At 44.5% G+C, this 11685-nt stretch overlaps 1 protein-coding gene across 1 annotated transcript in view; it reads right to left on the minus strand.

Moving 5' to 3' along the window:
• Nucleotides 1-1285, minus strand: part of Suz12 (SUZ12 polycomb repressive complex 2 subunit) — a 52930-nt gene extending 51645 nt beyond the window's left edge. The window contains exons 1-3 of the mRNA XM_013016287.1: nucleotides 1257-1285; nucleotides 1117-1166; nucleotides 402-985 (exon numbers count right to left, since the gene is read on the minus strand). Of these exons, the coding sequence (XP_012871741.1) occupies nucleotides 402-985; nucleotides 1117-1166; nucleotides 1257-1285 (663 nt within the window). The remainder of the gene's footprint in view (nucleotides 1-401; nucleotides 986-1116; nucleotides 1167-1256) is intronic.
• Between the last annotated feature and the right edge of the window lie 10400 nt (nucleotides 1286-11685).

Genomic DNA, 11685 nt, shown 5'->3' on the forward strand with positions numbered 1-11685 from the left:
CCGGACCCCGCGCTGGGCCCCGAGCCGCCCCCTCCCCCACCGCCGTGCTTCTGAGGCGCCATCGCGGTTCCTGCCTCCTCCCCCCGCCAGCTACCCGCCGGGCGGCCCCGGAGAGTAAGCGCCTGCAACACCGCCGCTCGCCCCAGCAGCCTCCGGCGGACCGAGGGGGGAAGGAGGAGTGAGGGGAGGAGAGGGGAAGGGAAGGGAGGAGGAGAGGAGGGAAGGAGGGAGGAAAAAAAAAAAAAAAGTGTCTCTTCGGAGCCCCGCTCTGCTTCGGAGGCCGCTCACCCTACCCTGGCCTCGCTCCGCCCACTTCCCCGCCCGGCGCTCTGATTGGCTGGCGGGAGCGCGCGCCGCCCGGCAGCTCAGCTCGTTGGCCCACGGATTCCCCCGTCAGTCACGCGGAGGCGCTTCTTACCCAGGCGCGGCTTGGTTGGCCCGTGCGCGCTGCCGATCGCGGGCCCGGCCGCCTCTTTGAACTGAATTCGCGGGAAAATTAGGGGTCGGAGCGGCCTTCCTGCTGGCCCCGGTGCATTGTGGGGAGAGAGAGACCTTAAGATCCGTGTTCGGAAGCCGTTTCTCCCCCTGCGAGCGTCGTCAGTCGCCGCCCCCGGGGGGCCGGGGAGGGGAGGGAGGTTGCTGGACCTGTGAAGGGGGTGCGGGCGTCGGAGGGTGTCTGGGGCTGGAGGATGGATCTGTTGGAGGAAGAGAGTCTCTGAAGTCTCAGGAAGGGGGCTTGATGGGGGGGAGACCCCCCCTCCGGTGCCCACGGCCGGGGTTACAACCCCACAGTGGCGGTCATCCGCATCCCCCGTGCCCTCGGCCGCCACGTGCCCCCGGCCACCCGCGGCTGAGCTCCCCTCCCCCTCAGCACAGCCTGGGGCGGCGGCGGCCGCGTGGGGCCGGGACGCGGCCTCCGCCCCGGGCACTTGTGTCTCAGCAGAACTGCTAGGGTGGGTGTTGTGGAGAGGCTTCGGGATCCTTCCTGGGAAGCATGGTGGCTTGTCAGCGAGACGGGTTCAGAATAGAGATCTGGTTCCACGCGAGACGAAGTGGGTGGTGGAAGTAGGGACGCCTGCGAATTCATTCATTCCGTGCTCAGAAACTCACGCCTACCTAGGCCCCAATCAGGCTTTTGGTCGAGGTTGGGTGTGGGGTTTGTAGAACTGTGAAAGATTGGGATTTCAGGTTGGACAGAAGGATCTCTCCGGGGCTGTTCCTCCAGTTCAAATCCCGTGATCCGGTTGGGAAGTTACCCAGACACCTTCTCTTCTCCGAAATCCATATCTGCAAAAACAACCCTCTCTGACTCTCTTTGGGTTCTTCCTGGGGACTGTCAAAACTGTTTACCAAAAAGGTCTTTGGAATGGTTATGTAGTTTGTTTACCGAAGTAGTTATCTTTGGAATGGTTATTTAAATATCTAAAGTGCTGATTGTATCTAACGTGTGCCCTGGCGCCCAGTGAGTTCCACGTGTGTTTGCGGTTCGAATAATATTTGGCATTTTCAAGAACATCTGCGATGAGGTATATTTTTCCCTGTCTAGACTGAAGTATACTTGTTGCTAATGTTTTTAAAGGATAAGGTATATTTTACATTAAGAAAAAGTTTAGAATACTTTCTAGTTCGTTAATCTACAAAATAGGCGTTTTCAAGCTGTCATGATACATTATTTACCACTGTAAGAATAGAGCAATGAAACCTGTCGAAATTGTTTTGAAAAGGCAGAGGAGGGGTAAGAGAGAGTGATTAAAAGGGGTGAGATTGATCAGAATACATAGTTAACATGTATGAAAAGGTAATGAGATCTGTAAAAGTGTAAGGTAATTTTAAATCTTTCTCTTTTAGATTTCTGAAGGAAGCCCATTGATTAATACCACCTACAGAGGCACGTGGATTTTTTTGGGTTTTTTGTTTTTTGCTTTCTCATCTTTAGCTTTATAGGGGGGTAAAAATGTGATTTAATCAATTCAGTCAAGGTCTGTAGAGTTAAACTAAGCAAATCATATAATATCAAGTTATAAATCAGAATACTAATTTGTTAATGCTGAAGATAACTGGCAAAATGCTACTTTTTATCATTTGTCAAGATTTTCTCATTTGGGTGGGCAAGGAAGGATTGGGAGGAACAAATAGACTCAAAAGAATAAAAAAATAAAGATGATCACAAACTTTTGAGGAAAAGACAACTAGCTAAACCTGGCTTGTTCTTAAATGGAAAGTATTGTGTATAAACATGCACATTTACCCTAGCCAACCAGTACTGATCAAGAAAAAGCCAGTAGTACTATGAGAGAAGCAGAAATAACAAATTCTCACTTCTGAAATATTTTTCCAGTGAATAATTATTTTTACTTATGAAATTTCTAAAAAACAATCTCCTCTTAAGCTCTCTTCTTAAGATTTTTTTTTACTGGAATAGATATAGATGTTGTACCAAGAGGTTTTATTGTGATATATTTCCATACAAACATAAAATGTACACCATTACGCTCACCATCTCCCTTTATCTCTTTCATCTTCCCTTCCACTCACTTTTGAATTCTTTAGGACTTAATGAAGAACACCAAAAAAAAAAACATATTTTTACCTCTGACAAATTAGAATTGAGAGGTTGTCTTAGTTATATTTTCTAAGGGTTTTATTTGGATAGTCTTCTTCATACCATATCTGAAATGGAACTAAAAGCCCCTAAAAAGCAAAAAGTAGCCAGGTACTGGTGGCTTATGCTTGTAATCCTAGTTACTCAGGAAACTGAGATATGAAGACCATGGTTTGAAGTCACCATGGGCATGGGTGGGAAAGTCCATGAGAAGTCTTATCTCCCATTAACCACCAAAAAGCTGGAAATGGAGCTATGGCTCAAGTGTTAGAGCACAAAAACTCAAGGACAGCACCCAGGCTCTCAAGCCTCAGGAAAGGACAAGCATACCCACACACACACAATTTAAGGTTTTCTCAAGTTCAAACTTACTCAATTTACAGACATACTCTGTGTGAGAGTAGGAAGTGGTTCCATAGTGGAGTGTATACTTGGTATGCCCAAAGTCTTAGTTTCAGTCTCCATCAAAAAATAGCAATTAGCTGGGCACTAGTGGCTCACACCTGTAATCCTAGCTACTCAAGAGGCTGAGATCTGAGGTTCTGAGTTCAAAACCAGCCTGAGCAGGAAAGGCCATAAGACTCTTATCTCCAGTTAACCCCTAGAAAACCAGAAGTGGTGCTGTGGCTCAAAGTGGTAGGATGCTAGCCTTGAGCAAAAAAGCTCATGGACAGTAACCAGCCCTGAGTTCAAATCCCAGGACCAGCAAATAAATAAATACAGAAAAACTTGTGCTATAGAAAAGTGTTGGGTCTTTTGTTGTTTTGTTGCTTGTGAGGCCTCAACTCTGGGCCTGGACTCTGTCCCTCAGCTCTTCAGCTCAAGGCTAGCACTCTACCACTTGCGCCACAGCGCCACTTCTGGCTTTTTCTGCTTATGTGGTGCTGAGGACTCAAACCCAGGGCCTCATACATGCAAGGCAAGCACTCTTACTACTGAGCCACTTTCCCAACCCCTAGCAAAGTGTTTTTTGTTTTGGGGGGTTTTTTTGGTTGAGGGGAGAAATACTAAACCCTGTTAAGAAATTTGCACTAGGTCTGTGGTGGAGGATTGTAATCCAAGCAGTTCATCTCCTGAAGCCCCACTCTGGATCATCATGCCACAGAACTAGTTTTAGAGATATACCATACATATCCTTTCTAGATTAAGAAAGATCGGTAAATATTGCCAGTATGAATATTCATCAACATCAATATTTGCCAACATTTGCCAAAAATAACCAACATATTCAGTCTCTTTTTTTTTTCTTTTTCCAGTGGTAGGACTTAAACTCAGGGCCTGTGCCCTTTACCTGAACTCTTTTGATCAAAGTTAGCATTTTACCACTTTGAGTCACAGGTCCACTTCTGGATTTTGAGTGGTTAATTGGAGATAGAAACTCCAGGGGACTTTTATGTGTGGGCTGGCTTGGAACCATGATCCTCAGATCTCAGCCTTCTGAGTAGCTTAGATTACAGGCATAAGCCATACTTGCCAGGCAATGTCCTTTAGCTTTGTTGTTCAAAGCTGGTACTCTACTACTTGAGTCTGACTTCCACTTGTGTGTGTGTGTGGGTGTGTGTGTGTTTCTGGTTAATTGAGATAAGAGTCTCTGACTTTTCTGCCCATGGTGGCTAAGCAGAACCGCAATCCTCAGATCAGAGCCTCCTGAGTAGCTAGGGTAATAGGCTTGAGCAACCAACACCAGCTTCCAATCTCCTGTTTACTTGTACAATATCTTTCTTTATCTACCCTTACCACTTTAAAATCAGTCAAGGGGGCTGGGAAGGTGGCTCAGTGGTAGAGCGCTTGCCTTGCATGCTTGAGTCCCTGGGTTCGATTCCTCAGCACCATATAAGCAAAAAGAAAAAAGCCAGAAGTGGCGCTGTGGCTCAAGTGGTAGAGCGCCAGCCTTGAGCTGAATCGCTGAGGGACAGCGCCCAGGCTCAGAGTTCAGGCCCTATGACCGGACCCCAAAAAAAAAAAAAAATCAGTTAAGTGCATAGATTGTTAAAATATGCCTATAAATGTTATAGCAAAGAAAAATGTTTGTCACAGTATCATGACTATATTTGCGAGTAAGTTCTGAAAGAAATACGATTGAATGAGATTTTTAAAACATGAATATTCCCCAGGCAAAAATGATAATGACCTGCCCAACAAAACAGTGTAAAGAGACAGGTTTCATCAGGCCTATTTGAAACATAAAACCAAATGTTTACTCAGTGTTGTTTCCTTTGTCTAGGAAAGAAAAACCTAAGAACCACAGAATATCCCTGTGTATTGTGGAGTTTTCATAATAAATCATTGATTTGTGTGTGTGTGTGTGTGTGTGTGTGTGTGTGTGTGTGTGTGTGTGTGTTTACATAGAGTTAGCTAGATATAATAAGGGTGCATGTAAGCCATAGTTAGAGCCTCTGGGACAAGAAGAAACTTGACACTAATAACTAGAGGGAGAACAAAACACCTGAGCCAAAATGAAAATATTTAAACTTGAAACTTGAATTTGGAGACAACTGCATATGGAGACAGTTACTATGCCCATTTTTTTTAAACTGGCACAGGTTTTTGTTTTTGTTTTTAACTGTATTTTTTTTGTCTTTTTTGATACTGGGGATTGAACCCAGGACGTTGCACTTGCTAGGCAAGTGCTTTGCCACTGAGCTACATCCCAGCCCAGTTATTTTATGTTTAATCCTAAACAAAAGTGAACTGATAATTTGTTGAACATATGTTGTAGCCATAGAAAAATCAGAAACAGTAAAGTTAGTTACTACCCTTTATCCCCCCCCCAACATATCTGTAATTAAACCTAAGAGAGATTAAATCACACACACACACACACCATTCCACAGTTTGTTAAGGGGAAGAGTTGGAACTTAAGGCAGTTACAGGGGTTCAAGAGTCTATGTGTTTTTCATTACCAACAGAAAGAATATCCAGGCTATCTTGGAAGCCCTCGAGTTTAAAGAAGTTCCTTCTCTCAGGGAGAAGGCAAAGCTGTGCATCACTGCTATTTTCAGTAAAGGCTCTTCTGCTTTTATCTTTTTTGAAATTCATTTGAAATAATGTGTCTATGTACTAAAAAATAAATAAAAACCACCACATTACACTGTGTTGTCTTTCAAAATCTGATAATGAGAAACAGTGAAAAAAATGAAACAAAGGATGTATTCTATGATATCCTCATTTCAGAATGTGAAATCATTAGAATAAAAGAAAAAACCTATGCTAAGGATAATTAAGATCACCTTGTTTCACAGTAATGAAATATAGATGCAAAAGACCATTCTACATACACAGATGGCCCACGCTTTGTGTTTCATGATTTGTGTTTTCCTTTTGTTTCATATTGAGGAACTGGGGATGAAACCCAGGGCCTTTAGCTTCCCTAAGGATCCATCTCGGAACTACTATCTTAGCTCTGGTCCCTGATTTACACTTTTCATGATTTTTCACTTTATCATGGTACAAAAGGTATCAATTCAGTTGAAATCATACTTGAAAGTTTTAATTTTTTTGATCGGTTGTGGGGCTTGAACTCTGGGCTTGGGCGCTGTCCTTGCGCTCTTCAGCTCAAGGAGAGTCCTCTCCTCTACCGCTTTAGTCACAGCGCCACTTCCAGTTTTCTAGTGGTTTATTGGAGATAAGAGTCTCACAGACTTTCCTGCTTGGGCTGGCTTTGAACTGAGATTTTCAAATCTCAGCCTCCCGAGTAGCTAGGATTACCGGCTTGAGCCGCTGGTGCCTGGCTGAAAGTTTTAATTTTGATGTTTGCAGGGGTTGTAGTATGGAATAGGACATTAGTAGTGTTGGGCAGTGCTAGGGAACCATAGCTCCTAGTTTGCCAAGTGATTGTAAGGTAAACAACAGGCTCTCTTTTCTTTTCTTTTTTTTGTGCCAATATTGGGGTTTTTGTTTGCACTTACTTTTTTGTGCTTAAGGCTTCTATTCTACCACTTGAGACACACCTCCACTTCTGGCTTTTTGCTGGTTAATTAGAAATAGGAGTCTTTTCTGCTTGGGCTAGTGTTGAGCCCAGATCCTCAGATTTTCACTCCTCAGTAGCCAGGATTACAAGTATATGCCACTGGCACCCAACCAGCTCATAGTACTCTCTTTAGTACACTGCCTTTCTAAGCTAGGTTATTAAGTTTTTGACAAGATATTTTCAAATTACCACAGGTTTATCAGGATGTAGCCCCCTGGAAGTAAGTCAAGGGTCATCTGTACTTTTTTTTTTTTTTTGGTAGGTCATAGAGCTTGAATTCTGGGCCTGGAAGCTGTCCCTGAGCTCTTCAGCTCAAGGTGAGTGCTCTACCAATTTAGCCACAACACCACTTCTGGTTTTCTGGTAGTTAATTGGAGATAAGAGTTTCATGGATGTTCCTGCCGCTGTTGGCTTTGAACTGTGATCCTCAGATTTCAGCCTCCTGAGTAGCTAGGATTATAGACTTGAGTCACCAGCATCCTTGTCTTAAATTTAGTCTCTCTGCCATTACTTCATGGTTTTTTATTTTTTATGTTTATTTTTTTGGTGATACTAGTGTTTGATCTCAGAGCTGTCCTACTGACAAGACTGGGCTTTTTACCCCTTGAGCCATACCTCCAGCCCTTAAACTTTTTTTGTCGGTCATGGGGCTTGAACTCTGGGCTTGGGCGCTGACCCTGTGCTCTTCAGCTCAAGGCGAGCTTGAGCCAAAGCACCACTTCTGGTTTTTGAGTGGTTTATTGGAGATAAGAGTCTCACAGATATTCCTGCCTGGACTGGCTTTGAACCTTGATCCTCAGATCTCAGCCTCCTGAGTAGCTAGGATTACAGGCATGAGCTACCAGCGCCTGGCCCTTAAATTTTTTTTTTTTGACTGTTGTGGGGCTTGAACTCTGGCGCTAGTGTTCTACCACTTGAGCCACAGTGCCACTTACACTTTTCTGAATGGTTTATTGGAGATAAGAGTCTCATGGACTTTCGTGGCCAGGGTGGCTTTGAACTGCAATCCTCAGATCTCAGCCTTCTGAGTAAGCCATCAGCACCGGGCTTAAACTTCTTTTTATACACCCACGGAAAACGGGCCTCAGAGTTTTAAGTCATCCTTGAAGATCACAGGAGATAAAGAATATACAGAGAGAGAATATTTGAGGCTGTTTATGAAAAAGATGCCTATTTCAGTGTTCTTGAGATATTTCATGTTCTTCAAAAAAACAAAAAAAGCCCAAACAAAACAAAAAACCAGGGGCTGGGGTTGTGGCCTAGTCTTAGAATGCTTGCCTAGTATGCATGAAGCCCTGGGTTTGATTTCTCAGTACCACATAAAGAGAAAAAAGCCAGAAATGGCACTGTGGCTGGACTGGTAGAGTGCTAAACTTGAGCAAACGCTCAGTGACAGTGTCCGGGCCCTGAGTTCAAGCCCTATGACTAGCCAAAAGAAAATTCACCTTACTTGGGGCTGGGAAGGTGGCTCAGTGGTAGAGCGCTTGCCTTGCATGCCTGAGGCCCTGGGTTCAATTCCTCAGCAACACATAAGCAAAAAAAAAAAAAAAACAACAAGCCGGAAGTGGTTGCGTGACTCAAGTGGTAAAGCACTAGCCTTAAGCTGAAGAGCTGAGGGACAGCGCCCAGGCCCAGAGTTCAGGCCCCACGACCGGATCCAAAAAAAAAAAAGAAAATTCACTTTACTGTATTTAAGATATTATTTCACACAATCCAGTAAAAGTACATCCTAAAGAAATGTTTTAATTGTTCCTGATTGAACAGCTTGTTTACTTTTTTATATTCGTGCTGGCTGGGCTTAGTGGCATATGCCTGCAGTCCTAGCTAATGGGATGCTAAAGACAGGAAGGAGCATTACTGAAATTTAGGGGTTAGAGACCTACCTAGGAAACACAGGGAGACTTAGAGACCTACCTAGGAAACACAGGGAGACTCTTGAAAATCTGTCAAGAGCAAAGAGAAAGTGAGGGAAGAGAGAAAGAGAGAGAGAGGAAAAAAAAGAGAGGGAGAGAGAATTCATACTATTTCCTCCCTATTTGTTCAAGTGTAGGAAGTTTCCCTCATCCTGAGTGATGTGAAACTAGCTATGATTCCATGGAAAGATTGTCATTCCCTGTTCTCTGCAATGATCACTCTAAACTAATTTTCTTTTTCTTTTTTTCTTTTTTTTTGGGGGGGGTCTGGTCATGGGGCCTGAACTCTGGGCCTGGGCGCTGTCCCTCAGCTCTTCAGCTCAAGGCTAGCGCTCTACCACGTGAATCACAGCGCCACTTGTGGCTTTTTTTTTTCTGCTGATGTGGTGCTGAGGAATCGAACCCAGGGCCTCATGCATTCAGGCAAGCGCTCTACCACTGAGCCACCTTCCCAGCCACTTTTTCTTTCTTTTTTTTTTTTTTGCCAGTCCTGGGGCTTGAACTTGGGGCCTAGGCAATATCCCTAAGCTTCTTTTGCTGCATGCTAGCATTCTACCACTTGAGCCACAGCACTACTTCTGGCTTTTTCTGTTTATGTGGTACTGAAAAATCAAACCCAGGGTTTAATGCATGTTAGGTAAGCACTAATACTAAGCCACATCCCCAGCTTTCTAAACAAATTTTTATGAAATTATAAAATTATATAATTGTTAAGGCAGGCGCCGGTGGCTCATGCCTGTAATCCTAGCTACTCAGGAGGCTGAGCTCTGAGGATCACGGTTCAAAGCCAGCCTGGACAGGAACGTCCATGAGACTTGTATCTCCAATTAACCATCAGAAAACTGGAAGTGGCACTGTGGCTCAAGCAGTAGAGCACTCACCTTTAGCTGAAGAGTTCAGGGACAGCGCCCAGGCCCAGAGTTCAAGACCCACAGCCGACAAAAAAAAAAAAAAAAAAATTCAGCTCATACCAGATTGCAATTACTTATTCATGTGACCACTTCAAGAAATCTGCTACCTTCATGAGGAAGTGCTCCGAAGAGCCCACAGAATAATTTAATGGCTGTTTTTGAAAGAATGGCACAGGGATTATATGTTGTACTCAGTGTGCCTGGAAGAATTCCTTGAGATTATAAATGTATTCAATACTAGAATTCAGAATTCTGTGATCACTGTTTATTGCACAGCCATTATACAAAGAGGTAATGATTGGATAACTTTTTTTTTTTTTTTGGCCTGTGTTGGGGCCCAAACTCTGGGGCTGGGTGCTGTCCCTCAGCTCTTCAGCTCAAGGCTAGCGTTCTGCCACTTGAGCCACAGCGCCACTTCCAGCTTTTTCTGCTTATGTGGTGCTGAGGAATCAAACCCAAGTCCTCATGCACGCTAGGCAAGCACTCTTCCACTGAGCCAACTTCCCAGCCCCCTTCTGTGAAGTTTTTTGTTTTTTGTTTTTTCCTGGTGTTTAATTGGAGATAAGAGTCTCAAGGACTTTCTTGGCTGGACTGGCCTCAAAGTGTAATCCTCAATGGGCTGGGAAGGTGGCTCAGTGGTAGCGTGCTTGCCTTGCATGCATGAGGCCCTGAGTTCAATTCCTCAGCACCACATAAGCAGGGGGAAAAAATCCGGAAGTAGCAATGTGGCTCACAAGTGGTTGAGTGCTAGCCTTGAGCTGAAGAGCTGAGGGACAGCACCCAGGCCAGAGTTCAGGCCCCACGACTGGACCCCCCCCTCCTCAAATCTCATCCAGCCTTCTGGATATCAAGGATAACAGGCATGAACCTGCAACCCATCAGTATTTTGGATCAGAAATATCTTTCTTATCCATTGATAAAATGCTTACTGATTCCATTAAATAATACACATGTATGTGTATAATTAGAGGTATAAGGCTCCATTAAAAATTTTAGTATGAGCCGGGCGCTGGTGGCTCACGCCTGTAATCCTAGCTACTCAGGAGGCTGAGATCTGAGGATCACGGTTCAAAGCCAGCCCGGGCAGGAGAGACTGTGAGACTCCTATCTCCAATAAACCACCAGAAAAGCGGAAGTGGCGCTGTAGCTCAAGTGGTAGAGCGCTCGCCTTGAGCTGAAGAGCTAAGGGACAGTGCCCAGGCCCAGAGTTCAAGCCCCACGACCAACAAAAAAAAAAAATTAGTATGGAGGCTAGGAATGTAGCTCAGTGATAGAGTGCCTGCCTTACATACATGAGTCCCTGGGTTTGATTCCTCAGTACCACATACACAGAAAAAGCTGGAAGTGGCACTGTGGCTCAAGTTGTAGAGTGCTAGCCTTAAGCAACAGCAGCTCAGGGACAGGGCCCAGACCCTGAGTTCAAGCCCCAGGACCAGCAAAAAAAAAAAAAGAGTATGGAGCTGGGAATATGGCTTAGTGTATAGAGTGCTTGCCTGACACGCATGAAGCCTCAGCAGAAAAGTCTATGCAATTCTCATCTCTAAGTACCACATAAACAGAAAAAGTGGTAGAGTGCTTGCTTTGAGGAAAAGAAGCTCAGGGACAGTGCCCAGGCTCTGAGGTCAAGCTTCATGACTGGCAAAAAAAAAAATTAGTATGGGGGCTGGGAAGGTGGTTCAGTGGTAGAGCACTTGCCTTGCATGCATGAGGCCCTGGGTTCGATTCCTCAGCACCACATGAACAGAAAAAAAAGCTGGAAGTGGCGCTGTGGCTCAGGTGGTAGAGTGCTAGCCTTGAGCTGAGCTGCTGAGGGACAGCGCCCAGGCCCAGAGTTCAGGCCCCACAACCAGACCCAAAAAAAAAAAAATTAGTATGTTTTATCTATTGGTATGTGTTTTTGTTTTTGAGATAGCATCTATGTAGCCCCAGGCTGGCTTTTAGCCCTCAGTTTGCCTGCCTCAGCCTTCTAAGTGGTGAGACCACAAGTATGCATCACCATGCTCAGCATTCTATTACATTTCTGTTTCTTATTATTGTTCTTGTTCATATATATGTATACATGATGGTGGATTGAACCCATGGCTACACTTATGCTAAGCACACACATCCTCTTTTACCACTGAATTACACCTCCAGCATCCCATAGTATTTCATGCTATCTCATGTAGCCTTACTTGAAAGCACACTCCAGAAACAGCAGTACACACATTAATAGACCTGTACTTCTGATGCTTTTCTTACCTTGAAGAAATCCTTGGTGAGTTCATTCATAAACATTGGAATGTAACT

Source organism: Dipodomys ordii, unplaced genomic scaffold, assembly GCF_000151885.1.
Source record: "Dipodomys ordii isolate 6190 unplaced genomic scaffold, Dord_2.0 Scaffold31, whole genome shotgun sequence".
Lineage (NCBI taxonomy): Eukaryota > Metazoa > Chordata > Mammalia > Rodentia > Heteromyidae > Dipodomys > Dipodomys ordii.